The sequence below is a fragment of the Remersonia thermophila genome, chromosome 2 (assembly GCF_042764415.1).
Source record: "Remersonia thermophila strain ATCC 22073 chromosome 2, whole genome shotgun sequence".
Classification (NCBI taxonomy): domain Eukaryota; kingdom Fungi; phylum Ascomycota; class Sordariomycetes; order Sordariales; family Chaetomiaceae; genus Remersonia; species Remersonia thermophila.
This window is the reverse complement of record NC_092218.1, coordinates 3,416,352-3,438,981: the sequence shown is the minus strand read 5'-3', so window position 1 is coordinate 3,438,981 and position 22,630 is coordinate 3,416,352. Positions and strand designations below refer to the sequence as shown.

At 61.0% G+C, this 22,630-nt stretch overlaps 8 protein-coding genes across 8 annotated transcripts; 5 read left to right on the top strand and 3 right to left on the bottom strand.

Annotated features, from left to right (window-relative positions):
* Positions 1-902: 902 nt before the first annotated feature.
* VTJ83DRAFT_2400 (uncharacterized protein) lies at positions 903-2,600 on the top strand (the record flags this gene model as incomplete). The annotated part of the gene is made up of 3 exons (XM_071008667.1): positions 903-2,303; positions 2,358-2,510; positions 2,571-2,600. The coding sequence occupies 3 exons, from the start codon at positions 903-905 to the stop codon at positions 2,598-2,600; spliced, it is 1,584 nt and encodes a 527-aa protein (XP_070868940.1).
* Positions 2,601-3,745: 1,145 nt separating this feature from the next.
* VTJ83DRAFT_2399 (uncharacterized protein) lies at positions 3,746-5,981 on the bottom strand (the record flags this gene model as incomplete). The annotated part of the gene is made up of 3 exons (XM_071008664.1): positions 3,746-5,253; positions 5,327-5,776; positions 5,831-5,981. 3 exons carry the CDS (start codon positions 5,979-5,981, stop codon positions 3,746-3,748), a joined length of 2,109 nt encoding a protein of 702 aa, XP_070868939.1.
* Positions 5,982-6,559: 578 nt separating this feature from the next.
* Positions 6,560-7,760, top strand: VTJ83DRAFT_2398 (uncharacterized protein; the record flags this gene model as incomplete). Its single annotated transcript, XM_071008663.1, has 3 exons — positions 6,560-6,591; positions 6,804-7,240; positions 7,366-7,760. 3 exons carry the CDS (start codon positions 6,560-6,562, stop codon positions 7,758-7,760), a joined length of 864 nt encoding a protein of 287 aa, XP_070868938.1.
* A 540-nt stretch (positions 7,761-8,300) lies between these two features.
* On the bottom strand, positions 8,301-8,963 carry VTJ83DRAFT_2397 (uncharacterized protein; the record flags this gene model as incomplete). Its single annotated transcript, XM_071008662.1, has 1 exon — positions 8,301-8,963. One exon carries the CDS (start codon positions 8,961-8,963, stop codon positions 8,301-8,303), a length of 663 nt encoding a protein of 220 aa, XP_070868937.1.
* A 2,754-nt stretch (positions 8,964-11,717) lies between these two features.
* VTJ83DRAFT_2396 (uncharacterized protein) lies at positions 11,718-13,187 on the top strand (the record flags this gene model as incomplete). The annotated part of the gene is made up of 3 exons (XM_071008661.1): positions 11,718-11,919; positions 12,105-12,405; positions 12,560-13,187. The coding sequence occupies 3 exons, from the start codon at positions 11,718-11,720 to the stop codon at positions 13,185-13,187; spliced, it is 1,131 nt and encodes a 376-aa protein (XP_070868936.1).
* Positions 13,188-16,204: 3,017 nt separating this feature from the next.
* Positions 16,205-17,037, top strand: VTJ83DRAFT_2395 (uncharacterized protein; the record flags this gene model as incomplete). Its single annotated transcript, XM_071008660.1, has 2 exons — positions 16,205-16,258; positions 16,504-17,037. 2 exons carry the CDS (start codon positions 16,205-16,207, stop codon positions 17,035-17,037), a joined length of 588 nt encoding a protein of 195 aa, XP_070868935.1.
* Positions 17,038-17,816: 779 nt separating this feature from the next.
* VTJ83DRAFT_2394 (uncharacterized protein) lies at positions 17,817-18,444 on the bottom strand (the record flags this gene model as incomplete). The annotated part of the gene is made up of 2 exons (XM_071008659.1): positions 17,817-18,239; positions 18,352-18,444. 2 exons carry the CDS (start codon positions 18,442-18,444, stop codon positions 17,817-17,819), a joined length of 516 nt encoding a protein of 171 aa, XP_070868934.1.
* Positions 18,445-19,876: 1,432 nt separating this feature from the next.
* VTJ83DRAFT_2393 (uncharacterized protein) lies at positions 19,877-21,226 on the top strand (the record flags this gene model as incomplete). Its single annotated transcript, XM_071008658.1, has 3 exons — positions 19,877-20,179; positions 20,263-21,057; positions 21,149-21,226. 3 exons carry the CDS (start codon positions 19,877-19,879, stop codon positions 21,224-21,226), a joined length of 1,176 nt encoding a protein of 391 aa, XP_070868933.1.
* Positions 21,227-22,630: the final 1,404 nt, after the last annotated feature.

The window sequence follows — 22,630 nt, the reverse complement described above, 5'->3', positions numbered from 1 at the left end:
GACACTCGGACTCTCCACGTCGTCGACACTACAAAACTCCACCCTGCACCGTCGTCATTCTGAATACATACTCTCTCCAGGCTCTCCCCCCCCTTGGACTTTGTCGCCTCTGTTTCACTCTCGTCGGCGCAAATTCCCGAGCTTCATCCTATCAGCACAGCAACAACGTCAGCCTTGGCGCCAGTCCCTCGAGCGTCCATCCCCTACCGATCGGTTGAGGGTAAGTTTTTTTTTTTCTTTCTTTTTTGATCTCATCTCCTGTTGATCTGATCCCCACATTTTCTTTCGCTTCTGCATCGATTCTCCCCGTCTCCCCTCCCCGAGGCCTTCCCTTCGCTTTCATACGTCAAGTCTTTCCTGTGACTCTCACAGCCACCATTCTTTGACCGTCGCTCAGGCGCATCGCCGTTTCAGATCTGCGGATTCGGTCGGCAAGCTGACATCATCGCACGTCGTCAAGGAAACTCGCGCCAAACCGCCCGAGACATTTGCCCAGACGCCTCGGTCTATCTCACCGTCATTGCCACGAACCGTCGATTGCTCGTATCCGCTGCGCGGCGCTCCGGTGTCTTGACCTGACAACAAAGCCCCCCCCCCCCCCCCCCCCAAGCCCGCTCTTCCCGCGTCTTCGTTCACGTCGCCGAAAGTGGAACGCTCACGCCGGCCTCGTTCTTCCACCACCGTCACCAGCCTGCTTTCCAACCTCGAGCACCTGTATCACCCTCCCTAGGACCACGGGGACGAAACCGAACCAAACAATCTCGTCGAGACGGGTGCGCGATAGGCTGTGTGGGAATACAGAGGCGACCTCTGCCGGTATCCACAACCTCACACGCGCACACCGTCCAAGCCCTTGCCTTTCTCGACACCAAAGCTGCCTTCTCGGCCATTCGTGAGAAACCATGGGCAACCAGAGCTCCAAGGATGCAGGGGCGTCCAAGGCCGCGGCCGGCGACGACGCGCTGCAGTCGTACCCTTCGTTCAGCAAAACCGACACGAGGGATTCGTCCCGCTCCTTCCGCGCCCTCCGCTCCAAGATCCCCGGCTCCAGCAAAACGGACAGCCCCAGGAGCTCGGCCATGCTGACCAGCCTCGACACGACGGATAAATCGGACGCCGTGTCGGTCAAGTCCGAGAGGAGCGGAAGGTCGCCCCGGCCTCCCATCAGCCGCAACGACTCCAATCTCACGTCCCAGTCCTCCGACGTCGCCACGAGCCCAACGTCTCCCCTTGCCGAAGAGCTGCCCCCGCCGTCGCCCATCCAGTCGGCCTCCATGAAGGCGGGCGTTCACGATGTCGAGGCCGCCCAGGCCAATGGAGAGGTCGACCACGTCTCGGACCAGCCTCCCTCGGGGATCGCGAACCCCAGCCTGGTCGGCCAGCAGCCGGGCCAGAGCATCTTGGTCAAGCGGGAAGGCGCCCCGAACCCCGTCATCGCCGCACCGGTCCAGGAAGCGGCCAAGGACGATTCCGCCGCGGGCGTCGCCATGAGCGACATCAAGGACATCGATCTGGACGACTTCATCAAGCGCCTGCTGGACGCCGCCTACTCGGGCAAGGTCACCAAGAGCGTCTGCCTCAAGAACGCCGAGATCACGGCCATCTGCCACCGCGTCCGCGAGGTCTTCCTTTCCCAGCCTGCGCTTCTCGAGCTGGACGCCCCCGTCAAGATCGTCGGCGATGTCCACGGCCAATACACCGACCTCATTCGCATGTTTGAGATGTGCGGGTTCCCTCCGCACTCCAACTTCTTGTTCCTCGGCGACTACGTCGACCGCGGCAAACAGTCGCTCGAGACCATCCTGCTGCTCTTCTGCTACAAGCTCAAGTACCCCGAGAACTTTTTCCTGCTGCGCGGCAACCACGAATGCGCCAACGTCACCCGCGTCTACGGCTTCTACGACGAATGCAAGCGGAGGTGCAACGTCAAGGTCTGGAAGACGTTTGTCGACACGTTCAACACGCTTCCCATCGCCGCCATCGTCGCCGCCAAGATCTTTTGCGTCCACGGAGGCCTGTCGCCGGCCCTCGGCCACATGGATGACATCCGCAACATTGCACGTCCGACCGACGTTCCCGACTACGGGCTCTTGAACGACCTTCTCTGGTCCGACCCCGCCGACATGGATCAGGACTGGGAGGCCAACGAGCGGGGCGTCAGCTATTGCTTCGGCAAGAAGGTCATCACCGACTTCCTGGCGGCGAACGATTTCGACCTCGTATGCCGCGCACACATGGTGGTCGAAGACGGCTACGAGTTCTTCACGGACCGGGTCCTGGTCACGGTCTTTAGCGCGCCGAACGTGAGTATCCTTTTTGCCAAACGCCACCCTGCACCCGCCGCTAACGGAATGTAGTACTGCGGCGAGTTTGACAACTGGGGCGCCGTCATGTCGGTGTCTACGGAGCTCCTGTGCAGCTTCGAGCTGCTGAAGCCCTTGGATTCGAACGCGCTCAAGAATCATATCAAGAAAGGCCGGAACAAGCGCAACCAGATGCCCAACAGCCCGGTATGTGTTGCGGCCCTGAGCGCCTGTGCGGACTTTTGTGCTGACGAGAGAGCGAAACAGCCTGCGGGATTGTACCCCCAGAGCGTCTGAACGGTTGGCTTCCCAAGGAGGCTTTGTTTGCAAAGCCTCGGAAAGATACTGCATTGCGGATAACACGACAAGCCTACGACGAGCCGCGCAACACACCACGGAGCACCATCCGAGCCACAAGCCGCGTCCGAAACACGATGCTCCAGCGCAACGCACGAACGCCGGTGCGGTGGTGTACAAGTCTCCCGATCACACCATGACCGTCCGCCTCGGGACGAGTGAATGTCCCCAAGGGCCCGACGCCGGCGGGGTATACTATTTGATGCAGAAAGCGACTCTCCCACCGAAGAGAAGGTATCGGTTCTCTCAGACGCTGTCGAGTGTGGATGGCCGCAGGAACGGCATCCGGTCCCAGGACATGGCGACTAGTGATTTGTGACAAGGTCGATTGCGGACCGTTCACTTTCAATTCGTCGGCGGAAACTCCACTCTTTTTTTTTCCGCGGATGTGTATCCCGGGGCGCATGCATGGGGCGCTGCTGGTCCAATGGCGGCGGAGGGGGGGGAAAGGGAGTCTGGCAGTGCCCATTATTGGACACACGACCTAAATTGACATGGCCGGAGCTGGCGGTTTGCGGTTGGGGAGAGAAGCCTACGTGGCTAGGCCGACCTCGGAGGCTCTTGCGCGTGCTAGGGCGTGTTGTTTCCCGCTCCACGTCACTTCACTCGGCTCTGCGCTCATTGCAGCTTTGGGAACGATTTTTTGTTGGGAACCCTAGCTCAGGGTGGCTCGGTATAGCGGAGAAGGGAGAGGGCATCGATCGACCTGCCCCTCCGGGCAGAGATGGATGCTGCTCTTCAAGGGAAAGCAGAGACGAGTCAGGGTTTTGGCGATGACGAGGACCGGTTGTCTGTTGTTGTTGTTGTTGTTGTTTTTTGTTTCCTCGGTTTGTTTGTCTTGGGGCAAGAAAGAGCGTGATGGGGATGCGCAATGGCAAGTCAACTGAGTCTCTTACCATGCACTACTACTAGGTCTGAACCAAACAATTCTTTTTTTTTGAATCTCAAGCGTCGTCCGTATCCTAAATGGCTGTTGTCCCTGCTTAGCTATGCTTCCTTGACGCTTCCTCATCTCAACCCTCTCTTGATTCTATTCTTTCCGCATCACACCGGACCGGACTTTGTCCCCCCCCCCCCCCCCCCCCCTACCTAGCCTCGACCGCCCTCGTCCCCCTGTCGCTGGCGGACTCTTGGCTTCCGTGATCGGCGTGCCCGCGCCCCTGTTGCTGGTGCTGGTGCCGCCGGCGCCGCAGGATATACACCCGATCCTGCATCCTCGGGCCGACCCACCAGCCGCGGGTGAGGCCGGAGGCACGAACGAGGCGCCGCAGGCGCGCGACGGCTCGCCCGAGGCCGACCACGTTCCGGCCGTTGCCGTCCTCGTCGTCGCCGTCGTCTGGGGTCCCCGGCCCGAGGATCTCGATGCCCGCGTAGCCCTGCACGACGGCCGCCACGTCCCAGCCTTCCGCCGAAGCTCCTCCTCCTCCTGCTCCTCCTCCGCCCACGCGAGAGGGGTCCTCGGCGAGGACGTAGTCGAAGCGCCGCCAGAAGCCGGGGGCGGCGAGGAGGGCGGCGTCCTCGGTCTTGTCGACGGCCAGGCGGGCGGCGGCCGCGTGCGGCGCGTCTCGTTCGGGCTGGCGGGAGGGGCCGACGCGGATGGGCTGGTCGCTCGCGCTGCCGCCGCCGGCCGCCGCTTCCGCGTCGCGGGGGCGGCTCTTGAGGGCGGCGGAGGCGGCGGCGGCGTGCGCGGCGGCGCCGGGGATGGTGGCGGCCGTTGTGCTGCCGAAGAGGGTGACGCCCGTCATGCAGGAGAGGACGTCGGCGTGGACGGTGACGGGGCCCGGGTGCTCGGCGCTGACGGGGCCGGCGGCGGGGTCGCTGAGGATGGCGGCGCGCAGGTAGGCGAGGGCCTCGCCGCCGGGGTAGTTGAGAGCCGAGATGGCGAGCATGGCGGTGCTGGCCGCGAAGGAGGCGGCGATGGAGAGGAGGAGGGCGAGCACGAGGAGCACCGAGACCCGGGACGCCGGCTTGGCTGCGGATCGGGACGCGGCGGGCCGGCCGAGGCTGCCGGCGTTGAGGAAGAGACGGTGGGCCCCGAGCGCGGCGGCGGCGGTCAGCGGGGGCACCACGTAAAAGATGAAGCGGGCTTCCTTGTGCGGCTGGAAGGAATAGATGGCGGTGAAAAGGAGAGGCGGGACGACGAGGCGGGACGCCGCGCGGCGGGTGGCCGGATGGTGCAAGGCATACGGGATGAGGAGGGCGTAGGCGAGGGGGTTCAAGAGGAGACGCGGCAGGGCCGAGGTGAAGTAGTAGTGCCAGGGCGAAACGCCCCAGTTGGAGGCGCCGCCGCGGACGACGTTGAAGTAGAAGCCCCAGAGCTCCGGCCACAGGGGTTGCTGCCAGAAGTAGCTGTCGATGGGCACCGAGGTGGCGAGGGCGACGAAGAAGGAGGCGGCAAAGGGGAAGACGACGCGCTCAAGAGAGATGGTCGGGATGACCAGCTGATGGAGGACGGTGGCGCCGAGGAGCAAGGCGACCTCGGAGCGGAAGATGGCAGCGGCAAAGACGAACATGGTGATGGAAAGGCGCTGCCGATACAGGGTGAGCTTGGCGGCGGCGGGATCCGGGAGGAGGAAGGCAAAGGCAAGCGTGGCTAACGAGCGTCAGTCTTCCGAGCCTGCAAGCACCAGCTGCTGGGTCTCTCGGGGTGGCGGGGGCGTACGCACTCAGGCCAAAGGCAAACATGTTGGGCAGCGTGCGCGAGGCGTAAAAGATGACGTGGAACTGGCTCGCCTGAAGGAGGAGGTACCATCGTGCCGTGCCGGCGCCATAGGCGCGTCGGAGGTTTCGAGCAAAGAAAAGCAGACATCCCGCGTTGAAGAGACCCAGGATGGCGCGGACGACGAGCTGGGCGTGCTGGAAGCCAACCAGGGCGACAATGGGCTGCGCAAAGCCGGCCAGCATCACGGGGCCTACAAAGGTGCGTGGAACGGCGCCGGGGAAGGTGAAGTGGTCGTAGCTGGCCGACAGCCTCTGGCGGATGTTGGAGGTGGGGGTTCCGTGGACGAGCACATCATGGGCGGCCTGGATGTTGAAAGACTCCTCGACCTTGGTGTAAGGGGCGACGACGAGGTGCGCCAGGATGAGGCCGGGGATGAGGAGGGCGAGGAGCGTGTCTAGCCACTGTCAGCCCGGCGCGTGGGGGAGCGCAGAAGGTCAAACCGGCGTACCAAGAGGCCGCGCCATGGGACTTGAGCTGCCATCGCCATGGCCACGGCCATCGTGGCGGATCCCCTTGTTCCTGTTGCTCTTCGTTGAGGATGGCTGCGAACCAGACTCGTCAGGTTTGGCGCCAGGGCGCTCCGTCCTCGATGGCGCCATGACGGGAGCGTTCCCTAAACGGCGACCATGGATAGCGTTTTGCTATTTCTCAGTCGCTCATTGAAGAAGAGCGTTGGTGGGTGTTGTTTTTGAGGTGAGATGGGGGAAACCGAGGGTGCCACGTTGATGGTGTTTCCAGGAACAAGATGGCCATGTCTCTTAGACGATACAGAGAACGTTACCAACCTTACGCGGGTTCGTACATTCCAGCCCGTTACAGCACGCATGGAAGTTACAAAGAGTTCTAACTACACGGTATTACACAGTATTAACCATTACGCAGTACACAAAACACCGTAACGGTGCTTCTATTCCCCAGATCCCTGGTCCGTCCCCTGGCGACCGGCCCCACCACGCCCCGCCGTCCCCACACTGAGCTCCAATCTGGAACCCGAAACGGGAACGTGCAACACCCCGCCATCAACCTCAGAGCCCAAGCAGAGCCTCCCTTTCGTGCCATCAGTCCCTCGTTCAACGCCAGCTTCAGCTTCCATCGACGTCAGAAGCCCGAATTTCGACCTGGTCCGACCTGCCTAACCTCATCTCTTACCGCCGTCAACCCCGAGAACTCGCCCAACATGGCGGCCGCCGACCCCTTTGACTCGGCGCTGTAAGTCCCCGCGCGCCCATCCCCCCCCTCCTCCCCTTCGTCAGCAACCACCATCCTGCGCCGCTCTACCACCCCGCGAATTCCACTCCCCATCTCCTGTCCCCTCCCATCCCAACAACAGGCCAGGCCAGGCCACCAGGCCAAGCCGGTCCACACTCCCATCAAGATGCGATTCGGCGCGCCCTAACGACCAAGCCCCCCCGTCCCTGCAGTGACCTCCTGCGCCGGCTCAACCCCAAGCACACGGCGGAGCATCTCAACAACATCATGGCCCTGGCGCCAGACCTGACCGAAGACCTGCTCTCGTCCGTCGACCAGCCCCTGACCGTGCGCCGCTGCAAGCAGACGGGCCGCGACTACCTCTTGTGCGACTACAACCGCGACGGCGACAGCTACCGCTCGCCGTGGAGCAACCAGTTCGACCCCCCGCTCGACGAGGCGGGCGCCGGCGTTGGCGGCGTGGGTCCCGGCGGCGCCAACGAGGGCGCCGGCGAGGGCGCCGTGCCTGGCGAGCGGGTGAGGAAGATGGAGATCAAGGCGAACGAGGCCTTTGACGTGTACCGGGAGCTCTACTACGAGGGCGGCGTGTCGTCGGTGTACCTGTGGAACTTGGACGATGGGTTTGCCGGGGTGGTGTTGTTGAAGAAGGGTAGGTGGTCCCTCCTTTCCTCTGGGTTTCACAACGACCCCGACGACGACAACAACAACGAAATCCAAATCAGCCGGGCTGACTTACACTCTCTCTCCCCCCCCCTCTCTCTCTCCGTGAACCAGCCTCCCCGCCCAACGACGGCTCCTCATCGGGCGTCTGGGATTCGATCCACGTGTTCGAGGCGAGCGAGCGCGGGCGCACGTCCAACTACCGACTGACGTCGACGGTGATCCTGACGCTGGCGACCCGGGGCGCGGCGCTCGGCGAGGTGGACCTGAGCGGCAACATGACGCGCCAGGTCGAGCAGGACCTCCCCGTCGACAACGACGACAGCCACATTGCCAACATCGGCCGTCTCGTCGAGGACATGGAGCTCAAGATGCGCAACCTGCTGCAGGAGGTCTACTTTGGCAAGGCCAAGGACGTCGTGGGCGACCTGCGCAGCGTTGGCAGCCTCAGCGAGGGCCAGCGCGATCGCGAGACCCATCGGGAGCTGATTGGGAGCATGAGGAGGTGAGGTGAGGGGTCTTGGAAGCGAGCATATGGTGGCGCAAGGGAAGTAATATCTATTACTGGCTGCTCTGTCCTCGCGGGATTCGGGGCGGCGTACGCTTGCTTTCCCGGCAGATCGATCCTCTTGGGGTAGGTAACCCGGTGTTCAGACTCGTTTGCCATCTGGTTGGGTGTATGTAATGTGCAGTGTGCCTGTGCTGGTGTTGAGCATCTCCAACGCCTAGCTCAGCCTTTTATTTCCCGATCACGAAATCCCGAGGTCCCATTTTTTCACGGCGCAATTCTGCATTTCAAGGTCAAAGCCGGTCAAAGCACAGAACTTCCTCTGTGTGGTCGCTTACCAGTTGCCTCCTTTCCATGGCCACGCACACCAGCGCTTTTGCAGAACGGACTTGGGCAGAGACTCGACACGATTCCTCAGCATCGCTTGAAGGAGGTCGGTCTATTTGGATTTGACAACACGGCTCCCTCAGATTAAAAAAAAAAAATAAAAATAAATAAATAAAGCTCCACGACAGGATTTTTCTCCCGTAATTGTCCGCCGCTACTCGATTAGCGCGGGGAGCACAGCTGGGTTGGGGGTCAACTCTTTGTAGCGTTCCCCCCCCCCCCCCCCTTTCCTTTCTCCGAAGCGTCTTGCACTCAGCTCCGACGGGTACCACCAACCTGAGGTGTTCCGTTGCCTTGACGAGGATGCCCGAGGCCTCGACTGAGGACCGAGGCTTGGTCCCCCGTATAGTAGACCCGGGGTGCTTCCACCACGCCTTGGACCGCCCTCACTGCCCCGTCCTTCCCTCAAGCGGCACGCAATGGTTCGCACGCCGGATCTGGACCGCCGCCGAGATATGCACGCAATCTGGAAAACATTGCTTCTTTCATCGCTGGAGGGCGTGTCCGAGCAGGAGCAGGACATGGCAAGGGTGTGTGTGTGGGCGAGTGATTGACTGTTTGCCACCCACGAGGTTCCGTTCTTCTTCAGCCTCGGGCCCCGTGAACAGCGCGAACAGCGCGACGTTCTGCATCGTGGTCCTGCGCCCAGCCCCCAGCCGCAGAAAGAAACACCCACCGCGAGCCTATGGTAGACCGATGGCACCGTTGAGTGGCAAAAAGGGTCCCCCCCCGGAAAGCTGCTCTTGTAATGTGTAGGGGGGGAGGGGGGGGACGGGACTGCGCCAACAAAACAAAAACGAAGCCAAGTTACACACATGCTCGGTAGCCTCGCTTCAAGCTCGCAGCGGACGGCTGCAGGTTCGGCGTCGCCGCAGCCCGTCGTGCCAGGAGGCAGGTCGGTCGGTCGGTTGGTCGGTCGGGTCAGCTGGTCACACACACACGCACAGGTTCACAAGTTGATGAACAGAGAGGCCCGGCAGCGCACATGGCGGTCTAGAGGAACGACCGATATCGTCAGCCGATGGGCTGGGAAGAGGGGGGGAGAAGGAAGACCGTGCGTGGGCCGGAGTCCCAACAAGGAAGGTTTCCAGAACAATACGTAACAGCTTCCTTACCCGCCTCCCGGTTCCCCCGTGCGCGGGGCCGAGCGGTGGGATTGGACGAGCAACCCCCCCCCCTGGATGGAACAAGCAGCAGAAGAAGCAGCAGCAGAAGCAGCAGCAGCAGCAGAAGCAAGCAAGCAAGCAAGCACCGGCCCTAGAGGAGCACCTTGGAGCACGGGACCAGAGTCTCACCGGACAGCTCCGCCCGCCAGGTTAGGTCCGTCAGGTGCTCTCGGCCAAAAAACAAAGTTGGCAGCGACAAGTGTGAGATGTGATGATGAATACGCTGCGGCTGCTTAGGAGCAGGGAGAGTCATGATTCTGGCTCCTTTGCTTTCGGCGAGCCATCAACGCCGGGGACAGGGACAGCAGGGGCTTGTGATTGTTGTTGTCGAGCCGTGTGCCTCGCTCACCTGACCCCTTATGCACCCCAAACATGACGAGACAGGAAGCATACCGGTGGTTCACGTTACGCCAACACGGGCGCTTTCTTCCTGCATGTTCGGGGGCGCTTGTCACGTGCTCCGCTGGCCTCTGAGCCGATGGGAACCTTTTGTTAGAGAGAAGGGGGGGGGGGGGGGGGAAGGGAAAGGCATCATCGAGGGTGGCAAACCCCTTCCTTTTCCTGCAGAGCGCAAGGTTCGCAGTCGTGCCGTAGGTCGCGTCCAAAGCCCCGGTTGCAAAACGACCTCCGGCGTGCGGGCGGGCTTGTTGATGTCTCACCTGTCGGCGTGCGCTGAACCTGAATCGCGCGCCCGACGCAACCCCCGGTCCGTGACGGGCGATCATTGCGACGGTGTCTCTGGGTGAAGCCGTGACAGCAGCCTCGGATGCCGCTCTCTCTCTCTCTCTTTCTCTCCGTTTGTCGGGTCCTTGGGTTCGGCCGGGCCATTGGCTGCACCCTGCTGTACCCTGGCTCGTCTTGCGCAGGAACACGGCACCGAGCTTGATGCCCTGGTCGGTTCGCTCAGCCCGGGGGGGGGGGGGGGTGGCGTTGGCGGCGGCGGCGGCCGCCATGGCGGGGGAACCACCCGTGTGACATGCTGTTGTTGGATGAAAGCTTCTGATGAACCCCAGGCTCTGTGGGTTTCGGATGAACCATGGTTTGTGCGTGGTGGACATAGCCATGCTCCGTAGGATGGCATGCCGTCATGAGAAAGGAGGCCCCCCTCTCCCCTCTCTGATATGGCGGCTGAGCTCGCTCCAGCTGACACCACGCGACCATGACGAACGGGACCCTGACGATCATGACGACCATGACAACCATGACGACCATGACGGTCCCGAGAGCTTTCTTCAGGAGCATGAAACCTGAGAAAAAGCAACAGCAACCGCCAGAGCGCCGAAAACCCCACTCCCCAAACGCCTGACGCCGCCATCAGCGGATACCCGCAGCGTCTTGGCGAAAGGAAAGCCAGGCTGTCCCCGGTTTTCTGTCGGCAAACCGAACCCTCGCAGCTGTCGTCTTCCAGGTCCAGGTTGGGCATGAGGAACCTGGAGAAGAGAGTTGCATTGAGCCGGGTCACTCGAGACCAAAAAAAAAAAAAAATGTTGAAAAAGGAACCAAAGATTCCGTCTGCCTTTCATCATCATCATCATCATCATCATCATCATAATCAACATTGTCCGTGTTCATTCTTCGAGCATCCCGTCGCGTGCACGAGTTAAAACCTGGGAGCTTGGAGCGTTCTTGTTCCGAGGTGTCAAATCTCCCGCCTCGCAGAGCCCCCCCCTCCCCCTCCCCCCCCCCTTTGTCTTCCCCCTGCCCCTGGCAGCTTTTCTTGCCTAGCCCTGCCGAGCATCCTTGGGGCCAGCCGAAGTCCCGCCTCCCCGGCTTGGGGAACTGGGAACTTGTCATCTTTCTTTTTTTTTTTTCTTTGACTTTTCTGGTAGTGCTCTCCTCTGTTTGGGTCTTGAGATCATACACACAAAACCGCCGGCCCCTTAAACGCACTCCCCTCCCGACCCCCTTGAAATAGGTGACCCAGGTGCTTTTCTTTTCCTCAGCAACCACCATCGTGCCCCCGCCCCGTTCCGGAGTTCCAACCGCTACCGTAACGGACACACACCTGCAACGAAGCCCAACACGCGGCCGTCCCGACTAGGTTACGCTAGTCCCTTTGGATCCCCTCCTTTGCGACCCCGCGCCACCACCCGCCGCCGCATTTTTAACGTAACCCCCTCTCCCACGTTCCCTCCCCCCGGCGAATCTGCCGCGCGAGACGCCGCCCACCGCCCATCACCCACGTTGCGTGTACGGAATCGTTGAAAGCCGCCTTCTTCTTTTCGCTTTGTTTTCATTTTCGGCAGCTAGGCACGCGATACCCCCTAGACACGTCCCGCCCGCCTGGCCCCGCCGCGGCGACATCGACGACCGCCGGACCGCTCGAGAGGAGACGTCACAACGAGGACCACGACCACGACCACAACCACGATCACGACCACGACCACGACGACAACACAGCAACCATGGCGGAGAAGCCGTCGGTGTTGATCATCGGCGGTCTCGGCTACATCGGCCGGTTCCTGGCCCACTACATCCACGAGAACCAGCTCGCCTCCGACGTGCGCATCGTCGACAAGGTGCTTCCGCAGCTGGCATGGCTGCCCAAGGAGTTTGAGGAGGCGTGCGCGGGGGCCAAGTTTGTGCAGGCCGATGCGAGCAGAGAACGTACGTGCATATGAGGTTCCCTTTTGAATCCCAAAGAAACTTGGAGGATGCTATTGGAGAGGAAGAGGAGAAGGGAGGGAGGGAAGGAGGCGGAAAAAAAAGAAAGAGAGAGAGAAGAAGAAGAAAAGAGAAAAGGGGGTAACGGCATGTCCCGTTCGCTAACATGGCCTTTGCTCTTTCAACAGAGTCCCTCCCGAGGATATTCGACCGAGCCGACGGCAAGCCGTGGGACTACGTCTTCAACTGCGGCGGCGAGACGCGCTACTCGCAGGAGGACGAGGTGTACAAGCTGCGGTCGCTCGACCTGTCGCTCAACATCGGGCGCGAGGCGGCCAAGCGCGGCGTCAAGTGCTTCGTCGAGCTCAGCACCGGCATGGTGTACAAGCCCGACTCGGCGCCCAGCAAGGAGAACGACAAGCTCAAGCCCTGGAGCAAGATTGCCGTCTTCAAGCTGCAGGCGGAGGAGGAGCTGGCCAAGATTGAAGGGTGCGTAACGTAGCCTGCCCACGCCTTTTTTTTTGTTCTTCTGGTCACCACGTTGTCCGCAGAACGGGGGGTTAGGACGTGGCGCGAACAAGCCAACCCCCCCATCTTTTTCAAAAGATGACGCTGACTCGCTCGCTCTTTCGCTCGCTTGCAGGCTCAACCTCGTCATCGTCCGCCTCGCCCACGTCTACGGCCCGTACGCCTCGCAATGGGTCGCCACGGCCCTCTGCATGGCGCGCGTGTACAAGGCGCTCGAGTCCGAGATGAAGTGGCTCTGGACCAAGGACCTGCGCACCAACACGGTGCACATCCACGACGCGGTCCGCGCGCTCTGGGCCGTCGCCGCCTGGTACGACGCGGGCAAGGCCAACTGGGACGCGGCGGCCGCGGGCAGCCCCGTGCCCACCTTCAACGTGGTCGACAAGGGCGTCACCACGCAGGGCGTCATGGCCGACATCATCGGCGAGGTCTTTGGCATCGAGACGGGGTTCCAGGGCCAGCTGGTCAGCACCTTTGCCAAGCTGAACCTGGACAGCGTCGTGGACGACGTCAACGACGAGCTGCTGGGCCCGTGGGCGGACCTGCTCGCCGAGGCGGGCATCACGCGGCCGGGCCCGCTGACGCCCTTTATGGAGAAGGAGCTGCTCAAGGACACGGATCTGAGCATGGACGGGTCGAGGTTAGAGCAGGTGGTGGGCTTCACGTACGAGAAGCCCAAGATCACCAAGGAGCTGATCGAGGAGGTGATTGAGAGCTATAAGCGGATGAATTGGTGGCCATGAGGAAAGAGGAAACGGGTTGTCACCATCATCATCACCATCATCATCATCATCATCGTCGTCGTCGTCGTCGTCGTTGTCGTCGTTGTCGTCGGTGAGCCGGATGGTTGAACAAAGGGACGTGTGGATGTGGAATGAGAGGACAAGAAAGAGGAAGAGGGAACGATGGGAAAAGCCATGATGATGTGGTTCGTTTCGGAGCAGGTTGGATTCTTTCGTACTACCGGTGCATAATGTGGTTTTTTTTTTTTTTTGTTCTTATTTTTCTCGGCTTGGGGGAAAAGCTTCAGGATACCTCAGAGGAGGAAGAACGGGGGGTGGCGGCGGAAGGGCGGTGTAATAATAGAACATCGGAATGCAATCTTGCAGTAGACTGCCTTCCGTTCTACACTACACACTACACCACTTGTAGCCTTGGGACTTTTCCCCAGTGACCGTCTGAGCTAGGTTGCCGAGTGCCCCGGACCTTTCAGCCGGGTTCCAGGTTGTTGGGGAGGGGGGGAGGAGGGGGGGAGAAGAGATGGGTAGTTATCTTCCATTCCCTGGTTGCATTGGATCACTGAGGTTTCCTTGCAGGCACCCGACCCAACCGCCAGGGCCGTGCTCCATGGTGCCATTGGATGAACTCGGCGAGAGAGTGAAGGCGATTCGATTTTCACATGATCGTCGGCAATCGGCCAGGTACTCGACCTAACAAAGGTTGCGGGGGCGGGGGAGGGGGTTTGAAGTTGAGTGTAACCTACCCTGATTTTGTTGGGATTCCTACCAAGATACCGTGTAACTCCCTGTCTGCGTGCTGTGCAGAGGAACGGGAGCCATGGCTGCTTGTTGTTGTGGTGGTTACCGGCCTTGAATGCAACGAGATCTGGACCAGCCGGCGCCGGGTGCGCAGCCCGGTCGGCCTGATGGACCGCGAATTTGGAGCCACGACGCCGTCTTTCTTCGCGCCATGGACGACGGAAACCAGGACGGAGCGGCGCATCGTGAGCACAGCCCTGTCGTCGAAACGATGGGTACCCATCTTGGGCTATCATTCCAGGTTTCATCCCCTCCCCAAAAGACGCCTACGGCGGCAGGGAATGGGATCTCCTCGAGGCGCAGCGAGCTATAGTAGATGGCAAGCCGTCTCCCTCCGGCGCTCCTGGTGAAGCGTCATGGAAACGCACACGTGATGTTGGGCAAATGATTCGTCTTGGCAGCGTTTGTGGTCCGAGAAAGCCATGCTCCCGAGAGCTGGGCGAGGCCGAAGCGTAGCTTTGGCGCGTACTGTGTAAGTAAGCAGTAAGCACCTCATGAAGTGGTCATGTTTCAGCTATTATAGGGGGCGGAAGCGCCGCTCAAGACCCATTCAGGACCCATCATCATAAACAGGTGCTTGCTTGTCATTGTGCAAGCGCAGGAAGGGGAGGGGGGGGGGGGGGGGGGGGATTGTTGTAATTCGGACCGGTCGCCATACCCTCATCGCTGCTTTCTTGGGGGGGGAAGGCGAGGAAATGATGCACGATGCACGAATGGGTGCAGTTGGTTGTATGGTCTTGTCAATGCCCCACACTGGCTGACCCCAAGCGCCGAGCTCATCAGTCAGCGGTCATCTGAAGTTCCTCCGCCCGCAGCTGGAGGCTTATGTAAACGGGTTCGGAGCGAAAAGCCGACGGCGGCAGCTTGTGAACCCCCCGGGACGCTCCCGCCACCCACGGGCATGGAAGATGACAAGCTTCGCCTGAGCCAGGGGGAAAGCAGACCAATATCGAAACCATAAATACGTCGGGGGAGAGAAAATCGCCGCATCCCAACAGCTCGCCGGCCGGCTGGCGAGGCTGAGGGAGGGAACACAAGGTTTCAAGTTGACGTGGGCCGAGGAGACTGCATCTCGATGGAATGCGCACCGGTTCGGCTCAGCACACACACACACACACACACACATCCACACACACACATACAAACACCCGCAAATACACGGACGGTAAGCAATCCGGGGGGGTAGATGACATGGTGGGTTCGGCCTCAGCCATGACGGGCGGCGGTGCAAAAGAGTCACGACTCGCCGCTCGCCCCTGGCGCGGTCATGCATGGTCGGAGAGCAGATCGGGGCCTTGTTGATGTGGCGAGGGCGTGGAAACCGACCAAGAGCAAGACGAGGAAGAGAAAGACGACAAAACAACATGCCGATGGGAGGCGGCCTTGTCGATGCAAAAGAGACGTTTGTCGGGCGTTGCGTACCGTGCCCATCGGGCGCTCCTCCGTCTGGGGGTGGGCGTCTCAGTCCCAGGGGCTCCAGGTGGCCGTGGGAATGCAACCGTCCCCGAGAGACGGAACGCACCCGAGAGACGGTCAGGGGAGAACCCGGAAGCAGGCTCGCAAAGTCTCCAAGTTCGGACGTCCGGGGGACCTGATGATGCACGGAGACTGGGCCGGTGGGAACGGGCATGGAAGGGCTGGGCTGAGGTTGCATCCCGCCCATGCACCCTCCCCACACTACCGTCGAGGGCTTTCTCAACAACGTGCTTGTGATGATGCGGTGATGCAATGCTACGCCAGTTTACCTCGGCCGCCAAGACCTTGATCTCAATGCTCTCCGCATGAGCTCTTCTGTCCGCCAACGCCGCAACTTTGCCTTGTCTTACACAATTTGCGACGCCGTCCACCCCACCAGGGAGGAGGGGAGGGGGGGAAGCCCATCCAGGTACCGGCTAGGTACCACCTCAGCTCACTCACCCTCCGCATCGCTCGAGGAGCCTCGGGGTCAGGAATCCAATATTTAAACCCATCCCAGCCGAGACCGCTTCCTGCTCTTGCTCCCTTCCCTCCCCACCATCTTCTGCAGCTCCAACCCACTTCTATACGACCTACCAACCTACCTACCTACCTACCTACCGTACCCACCCCCATCTTCTTCTTTTATAAACCAACTCGGCATTCCCGTCCCGTCCGACCCGAGGCAGGCCAACCTCGATCAACCCTCTTCCCTCGTCAACCCACACACGCACGCGCACACGCACGCCAAACACACATCTTTCACAATGGCTGCCCCCGCGAACAAGAACATTGGTGACCTCAATGGCAAGTGGGTCATGGTACGTGTGAAACCTCTCTACCTCTCTCTCTACCTCTCTCTCTCTCTCTGTCTCTCTGTGTCCGTCTGTGTCTGTCCATCTGTCTGTTGTCTCGTTTCCAAAACAGAACACGGCTTTTGGCATGTGATTTATCCACAAGGACTCGACCACTAGACCAGGACCGACCTTAGCTGCCCCCCCAACCCCCCTCCAAAACCCCACATTCGGACACTCGGCACAACGCTAACCCACCCAACCCCAAACAGAACAAGACCCTGTCGAGCGACATCGCGCCCGGCCTCGCCCTCCAGGGCATCAACTGGGTCGTCCGCAAGGCCGTGTCCCTGGCGACGCTGACCCTCCACATCACGGTGTACACGGCGCCCCCGTCCCCTCCGGCCGACCCCAGCGGCCCGCAGGTGACGCACATTGAGATCCAGCAGACGGGCACGGGCGGCCTCAAGGGCACCCTCGAGAAGCGGTGCCTGGACTACACCTTCCGCGACCACACCGACTACCTGTTTGGCCACGTCAAGGGCCAGAGCAAGTGGATCAACGCCGACGAGATCACGGACCCCTTCCTCAAGAGCGGCTGGCTCGAGGGCGAGAGCGAAAAGGGCGGGCCCAACGGCGAGACCCACATCATCAGCCACGTCGAGAGCTACGACAACGGCTGGACGGCCACCCAGATCTGGGGCTTCAAGGAGATCGACGGCCTGCGCCGCCACGTGAGGAACGTGGTGATCGCCAAGGGCTCGGAGCGCGTCGAGCTGCAGCTCGTCTACGACTGGCTCGAGTAGAGAGAGGGCCCGTCGGCGGCGGCCAACGCGGTGACGGCGCTGGGGAGCTGGGCGCAGTGGGCGTGGTGGGGGTAGAGAGAGAGAGAGAGAGAGAGAGAGAGAGAGAGAAAGCCTTTGCGGTTGGGGGTTTCCTGTTTCGCACCAATAGAGAGGAGGGGAATACCATGGCGTGGACGTCCGGTTCTTGTACTTTGTTTACGCAAAACATACCTGCTCACAGCAACATGGAGATGCTATCGAGGGACGTTGGGAACCTTGTTCGTTGAAAAGTTTGATGTCCGTTTCCCCTATGCTGTTGCTTTGTGCAGCCCGTTGGCGGGGGGGAACCCTGCGCCGCAGAGTCGCCGGCAGGGTCAGGTACCCGTGCCGGGTACATTTTCGCAGGCCGTTTCGACCACCCCTTTTTCATGAGATAAAAAAAAAAACATCACTCCTGCCTGTGCCTGTGCTCTGAGGGGAATCCGAGCCATCGCCTCCCAGGAATCCCTTCTCCCCCACGGCCATCATTACCGCTGCCGCCTGGTCTTTTGAGTCATATAGCATGAGTGTGTGTGCCTGCCGGTCCATGTTGAATGCCTTCTCCTCCGTAACCCGCCAACCGAGAAAACCCCGCCGAAGATTGGTTCCCCTCCCCCGCAAACAAAGAAAAGAAGAAAAGAAAAAAAAAAAAAAAAACGCCGCTCCGTAATATCTAGGGTGTTTGTCACCGGCCTTCTCTCTTTCTCCGCGCTCCTCCAAACCGCCTTTCTTTCAAGCCCCTCCTCCTCGTCACTCCTACCTTAGGCAGGCCTCCGCTTCGCAAACTCCTCGAGATCCTCCCTCGTCGCAACCCCGAGCACGAACCTCCTCTGCGCGTCCGTGATGACGGCGAAATCCTGCTTCTGGCCCCCCGTCGCGGCGCCCTCAAAGAAGGCCTCGAGCTCCTCGAGCGGCGTGTCCATGGTGATCACCCTGTACGCGGCGCCGCGGCGCCGGAACCGCAGCATGGCCTTGCGCACCTCGTCCTCGGGCCTCACGCGCCCCTCGTGGAGCAGCGCCTGCAGGCGGGGCATCGAGATGTAGCCCAGCAGGGCGCGCGTCGCGGCGTCGACGATGGTGAGGTGCGTGTAGTCGCGCTCAAAGGCCGAGAGCATGGCGACCGAGATGGGGTCGGACGGCGTGACGGACAGGGCGGCGGGGGGGTCGAGGTCTTCGACGGTGGCCTGGGAGAGAGGAAAGGGGACGGAGGGGACGGGGGGGTTTGGGTTAGGGACCTGGTCAAGAGGATAACGGCGGCGGAGGGGGGAGGAAAACGGAAAGCGTTCCGAGACGTACCCCCCGGTATCGCGAGGCCCATTTCGAGACGAAGGGCTCGGGCTGGCCCGGCTGGGCCTGGGTGCTGGCGGGCTGCGCGGCGACGTCGGTCATGGTTGTCGGATGGGATCTTTGCTCGGGCGGCGTTGGCGGCGGGGTAGGTAGGCGGTACGGTAGAAGAAGAAGTAGTAGTGGTAGAAGAATCGGTGGCCGATGCAGAAAGCCGGGATGGGAGGAGGTGAAGGACGATTCCGACGTCCCGAGGCTCGGGGGGGCTACTGCGGACACAAGCGTGACGCTGCGCTGGATCTTTCTTTTGTTTAAGAGCCTTCACCCAATCACGTCACCCCGCTGACTCTGCCCGCTGAAACCCGCTGCCACGGAGCACGGGAAACGTGCGACTGTTGGTGGGGCACGCGGGACACCCAATCGAGTTAGGAGAGCGTGGGGGGGATTGAGGATGGGAGGGTCGAGGGGAAATCACTCCTCCGCGAGAGCCTTCTTCTGGCAATGAAATAGCTGTCGAGCAGCCTGGAAACCCCCGAAAGGAAGTAAGTGATGATGCTCGCCCAATTGGTCAAGTTGAGAGCACCTTGTGTACTTGCAATTGCCAAATAGGGGGGGGGGGGGGTTCACATACAATCTACAGGCAAAAATGTCCACTTCCATTACACGGTGCTCAGGTCCAGCCCGGTGGTTGTCATCGACAGCCTTCTTCTCCCCGAAGCAAGCCAATAGGCGTTTCGAGGAGGCTCCCCTGGGTTCTCCTCGGTTCTGGAACAAGAGTCGTTTGCTCATTCATGTCCTCACCCCGACTTCTGGGCTTCGTCAAGGGATGAGGGCAAAAAAAGATGCCTGCTGACCCTTTTGGCCCTTGTACAAACCCCGGTCCAACGGTCCCGTCCCGACAAAGGTCAAAGTGGGGAAAGCTTGGCCGGGCCCAGGAGGTGTTCGGGGCGCCAAGCTCGACAAAACGACGTCATCGTCCGTGATCTCCCGTCTCACTCTGACGGGCAGCGATGGCAAGAGAGAGAGAGAGAGAGAGAGAGAGACCCAACCGGAGGCTGGGCCGTGCTCCGCGCATATCACGCAGGAGCAACAGGCCTGTCTTGATCCAACCAAAGGCAAAACCGCTGTGTCGGGTGCAGGGGAGCCCAAGGAGAGACGGGAACCAAAGCTGAACGCACTCGCATCCAAGGGATTGTACGTTCCGAGCTTAGGGCTTACATAGTATATGGATGTAGGTACGGAGCACAAGGCTGCGACCCTACGGCAGTTCGGGGATAACGCAGGTAATCACCGGTCGGAGTCAGTTCGGGTTGAGGCATCCTGTTTTCTACCACCCTCCCTCCCTCACCTCCCACGTATTCCCTCAACTCCCGAACCATCCGCCGCGGCCTGCTTCTTCTGCCTCTTGCATGCCCGCAACCGCACCGCTCTCCGCTGCGTTGGGGTTTGACCTGGAAAAGGCTGTGTGCCGCCCACCCTAGGACCGCGGGGCCCTTGTAAGACGTTCTTGGGTCGCTCTTTGTCGAAGACCACCACCATGCCTCTCTTCCCAAGCTACGACGCCTTGCGTCGGGCCCTGGGCGCCGCGAGCTTGGACGCGAGGACCGAAGCCCAGCCAAGCAAGCCCAGCTCCGGGCCTACGCCGTACCAGGCACGCCTCGACTTGTACCCGGCCTATTCGGTCATCGACGATGCCAAGGACAAGGCGAAGAAGCTGGGCGCCGAGGCCGTAAAGGACATGGAGGCGGCCAGCCAGGTCGCCCAGACAAAGACGGGACACGTCCAGCTGTACACGGGCAAGTACTACGCTGCCTGTGCCTTTGGCGGCCTGCTCGCCTGCGTGAGTTCCCTGCCTGCCTTGTGACGGCTCGTCCGGTCCCGGCTCCCCGGCGCCGCTAACCATCATCGCCCGTCCCCTTCCAGGGCGTCACCCACACGGCCGTAACCCCACTCGACCTGGTCAAAACCCGCCGGCAGGTCGACTCGTCCCTCTACAAGAGCAACATCCAAGGCTGGCGCCTCATCTACCGCGCCGAAGGCCTGCGCGGCATCTTTACGGGCTGGAGCCCGACCTTGTTCGGCTACTCGGCCCAGGGCTCCTTCAAGTACGGCTTTTACGAGTTCTTCAAAAAGACGTACTCGGACCTGGCCGGGCCCGACAACGCGTACCGCTACAAGACGGCCCTGTACCTCTCGGCGTCGGCGTCGGCCGAGTTCCTGGCCGACCTGGCGCTGTGCCCGTTGGAGGCCATCAAGGTGCGCATGCAAGGCGCGTCGGACCCGTCGACGGCGTACCGCGGCACGGCCGACGGGCTCCGCCGCATCGTGGCCGCCGAGGGCGTCGGCGGGCTGTACAAGGGCCTGTACCCGCTCTGGGGCCGGCAGGTCCCCTACACCATGATGAAGTTTGCGTCGTTTGAGACCATCGTCGAGATGATCTACAACCGGCTGCCCGGCCGCAAGAGCGACTACGGCAAGGCGGCGCAGACGGGCGTGTCCTTTGCCGGCGGGTACCTGGCGGGCATCCTGTGCGCCATCGTCTCGCACCCGGCCGACGTCATGGTCAGCAAGCTGAACGCGTACCGCAAGGCCGGCGAGGGCTTCGGCGCCGTCACGTCGAGGATCTACAAGGACATTGGCTTCGCTGGCCTCTGGAACGGCCTGCCGGTGAGGATCGTCATGATTGGAACGCTGACGGGGTTGCAGTGGATGATTTATGTGAGTCTTTTTTTCTCTCTCTCTCTCTCTCTCTCACACACACGCACACCACACAAAAACAACACTGGAGTATGCTAACGGGCGAAAACAGGACTATTTCAAGATCTTCATGGGCTTGCCCACGACGGGAGGGCCGTCCAAGCCGGAGCCTGTCGACCCGAAGAAGTGACCTTCATCGGAGCGAGGTGGATGAGGTGGATGGAGCGGTAGTCCTGTGAAAGATCAGGAAGGTGGTGGTGGTTGTTGTTGTAAAACGTGTACCTCATTATTGTACCAGTATCACAATCTCGTTTGGACGGTTTCAATGTGAGCGTCTTTTTTTTTTCTGTCGTCACATGTGTTCATGGCACCTACACGCAGGTCCGAGATGGAAAGGGTGTGCTGTTGCGCTGGTTCGTATTTCCTGGCTCCTTGGTAGGATTACGTATGCCCCTGTTTCGTCTTCTTCCAACATGCGAGTCGCTTGTGTCCAGTTAGCCTTGCGCTTTGAGGGCTTGTGGATATCGTCGTGGTGTCCGTGGAGCAAGGACGCGCGTCCTGCCGGGGCGGTTGGTGTTGAAGGTTGCGTTCCAATGGTCCATTGTGGCTTGCGTTCAGCAGGTTTGTATTCGTTAGAGAGTGACGCAGTAGGCCGGACAACTTCCCAGTTGGGCGAAAGCGCCCGCGGCGGGAAATGCCGGACCCGCTCAACACCAGCGGAACCCTTACCCACTGCAGAACCCCGGGACGCTTGCCGTAGGTATACTGCGTAGTAGGTACCTAACCTGCCCAAGGTACCCTAACCCGGGCCCCTACGGGTACCCTTCCTCTGTTGGTTCACCAGGCCGAGCCTCCTAGAGCGTCTTGCCCTCCACCATGTTGCGACCCGGGCTCCAATCATCGCCCTGGCCTCGGCCTGTGCTTCGTCAGCTTGAAAGCAAGGGAACCAATCCGGGCAAGGGGGGCTGTGCTAGGAACCCAGCCTGCATGCGCACAGGAGGCTTCTTCATGCACGACCCCGAAAGGGAAGTCTTGAGCCTACAGGTCAGGTTGTTGGTAGGGTTGGGACTGGAATCGGGCCCAGCATTGCCCCATGAGCGTCGTTGCGCTGGTGTACTCTACCGGAAGGGTAGTGGATCTTGTCGCCGTTTCGAAGCGACTACCTACCTACACAGCAGTTATCATTAATATACTCTCCATTCCTGACCGCCTGAGCCCGGGATCGGCTCTTGGGCATCCCACGCTAACGTCTCAGCTGCCGGCCCTATGCATGCTCTCTCTCTCCACTTCCACCTCAACCCTGTGATGATGCCTGACCCTGCACGGCTTGATGACCTCGCTGCGTGCTCTTGATATACATATCCCCGAGGTCTTGCGACGCCGTGTTGCAGAGATTGGCTCCCGGCGCTCTTCGCTCGCGGGGGTGCGCCGTCGCGAACCAAGCATCTCGACCAGCACCAAGAGACCTTGAGCGTTTCGTGGATCATCAAGCTGCCCTTCATCCTCTGCTTCAGCGAACAACAGGTTGCCGCCCTGAGACATCCAACGCTCACCCACCAGCTTGAGTTGGCGTCCACTCTCAAGACGGTTCGGC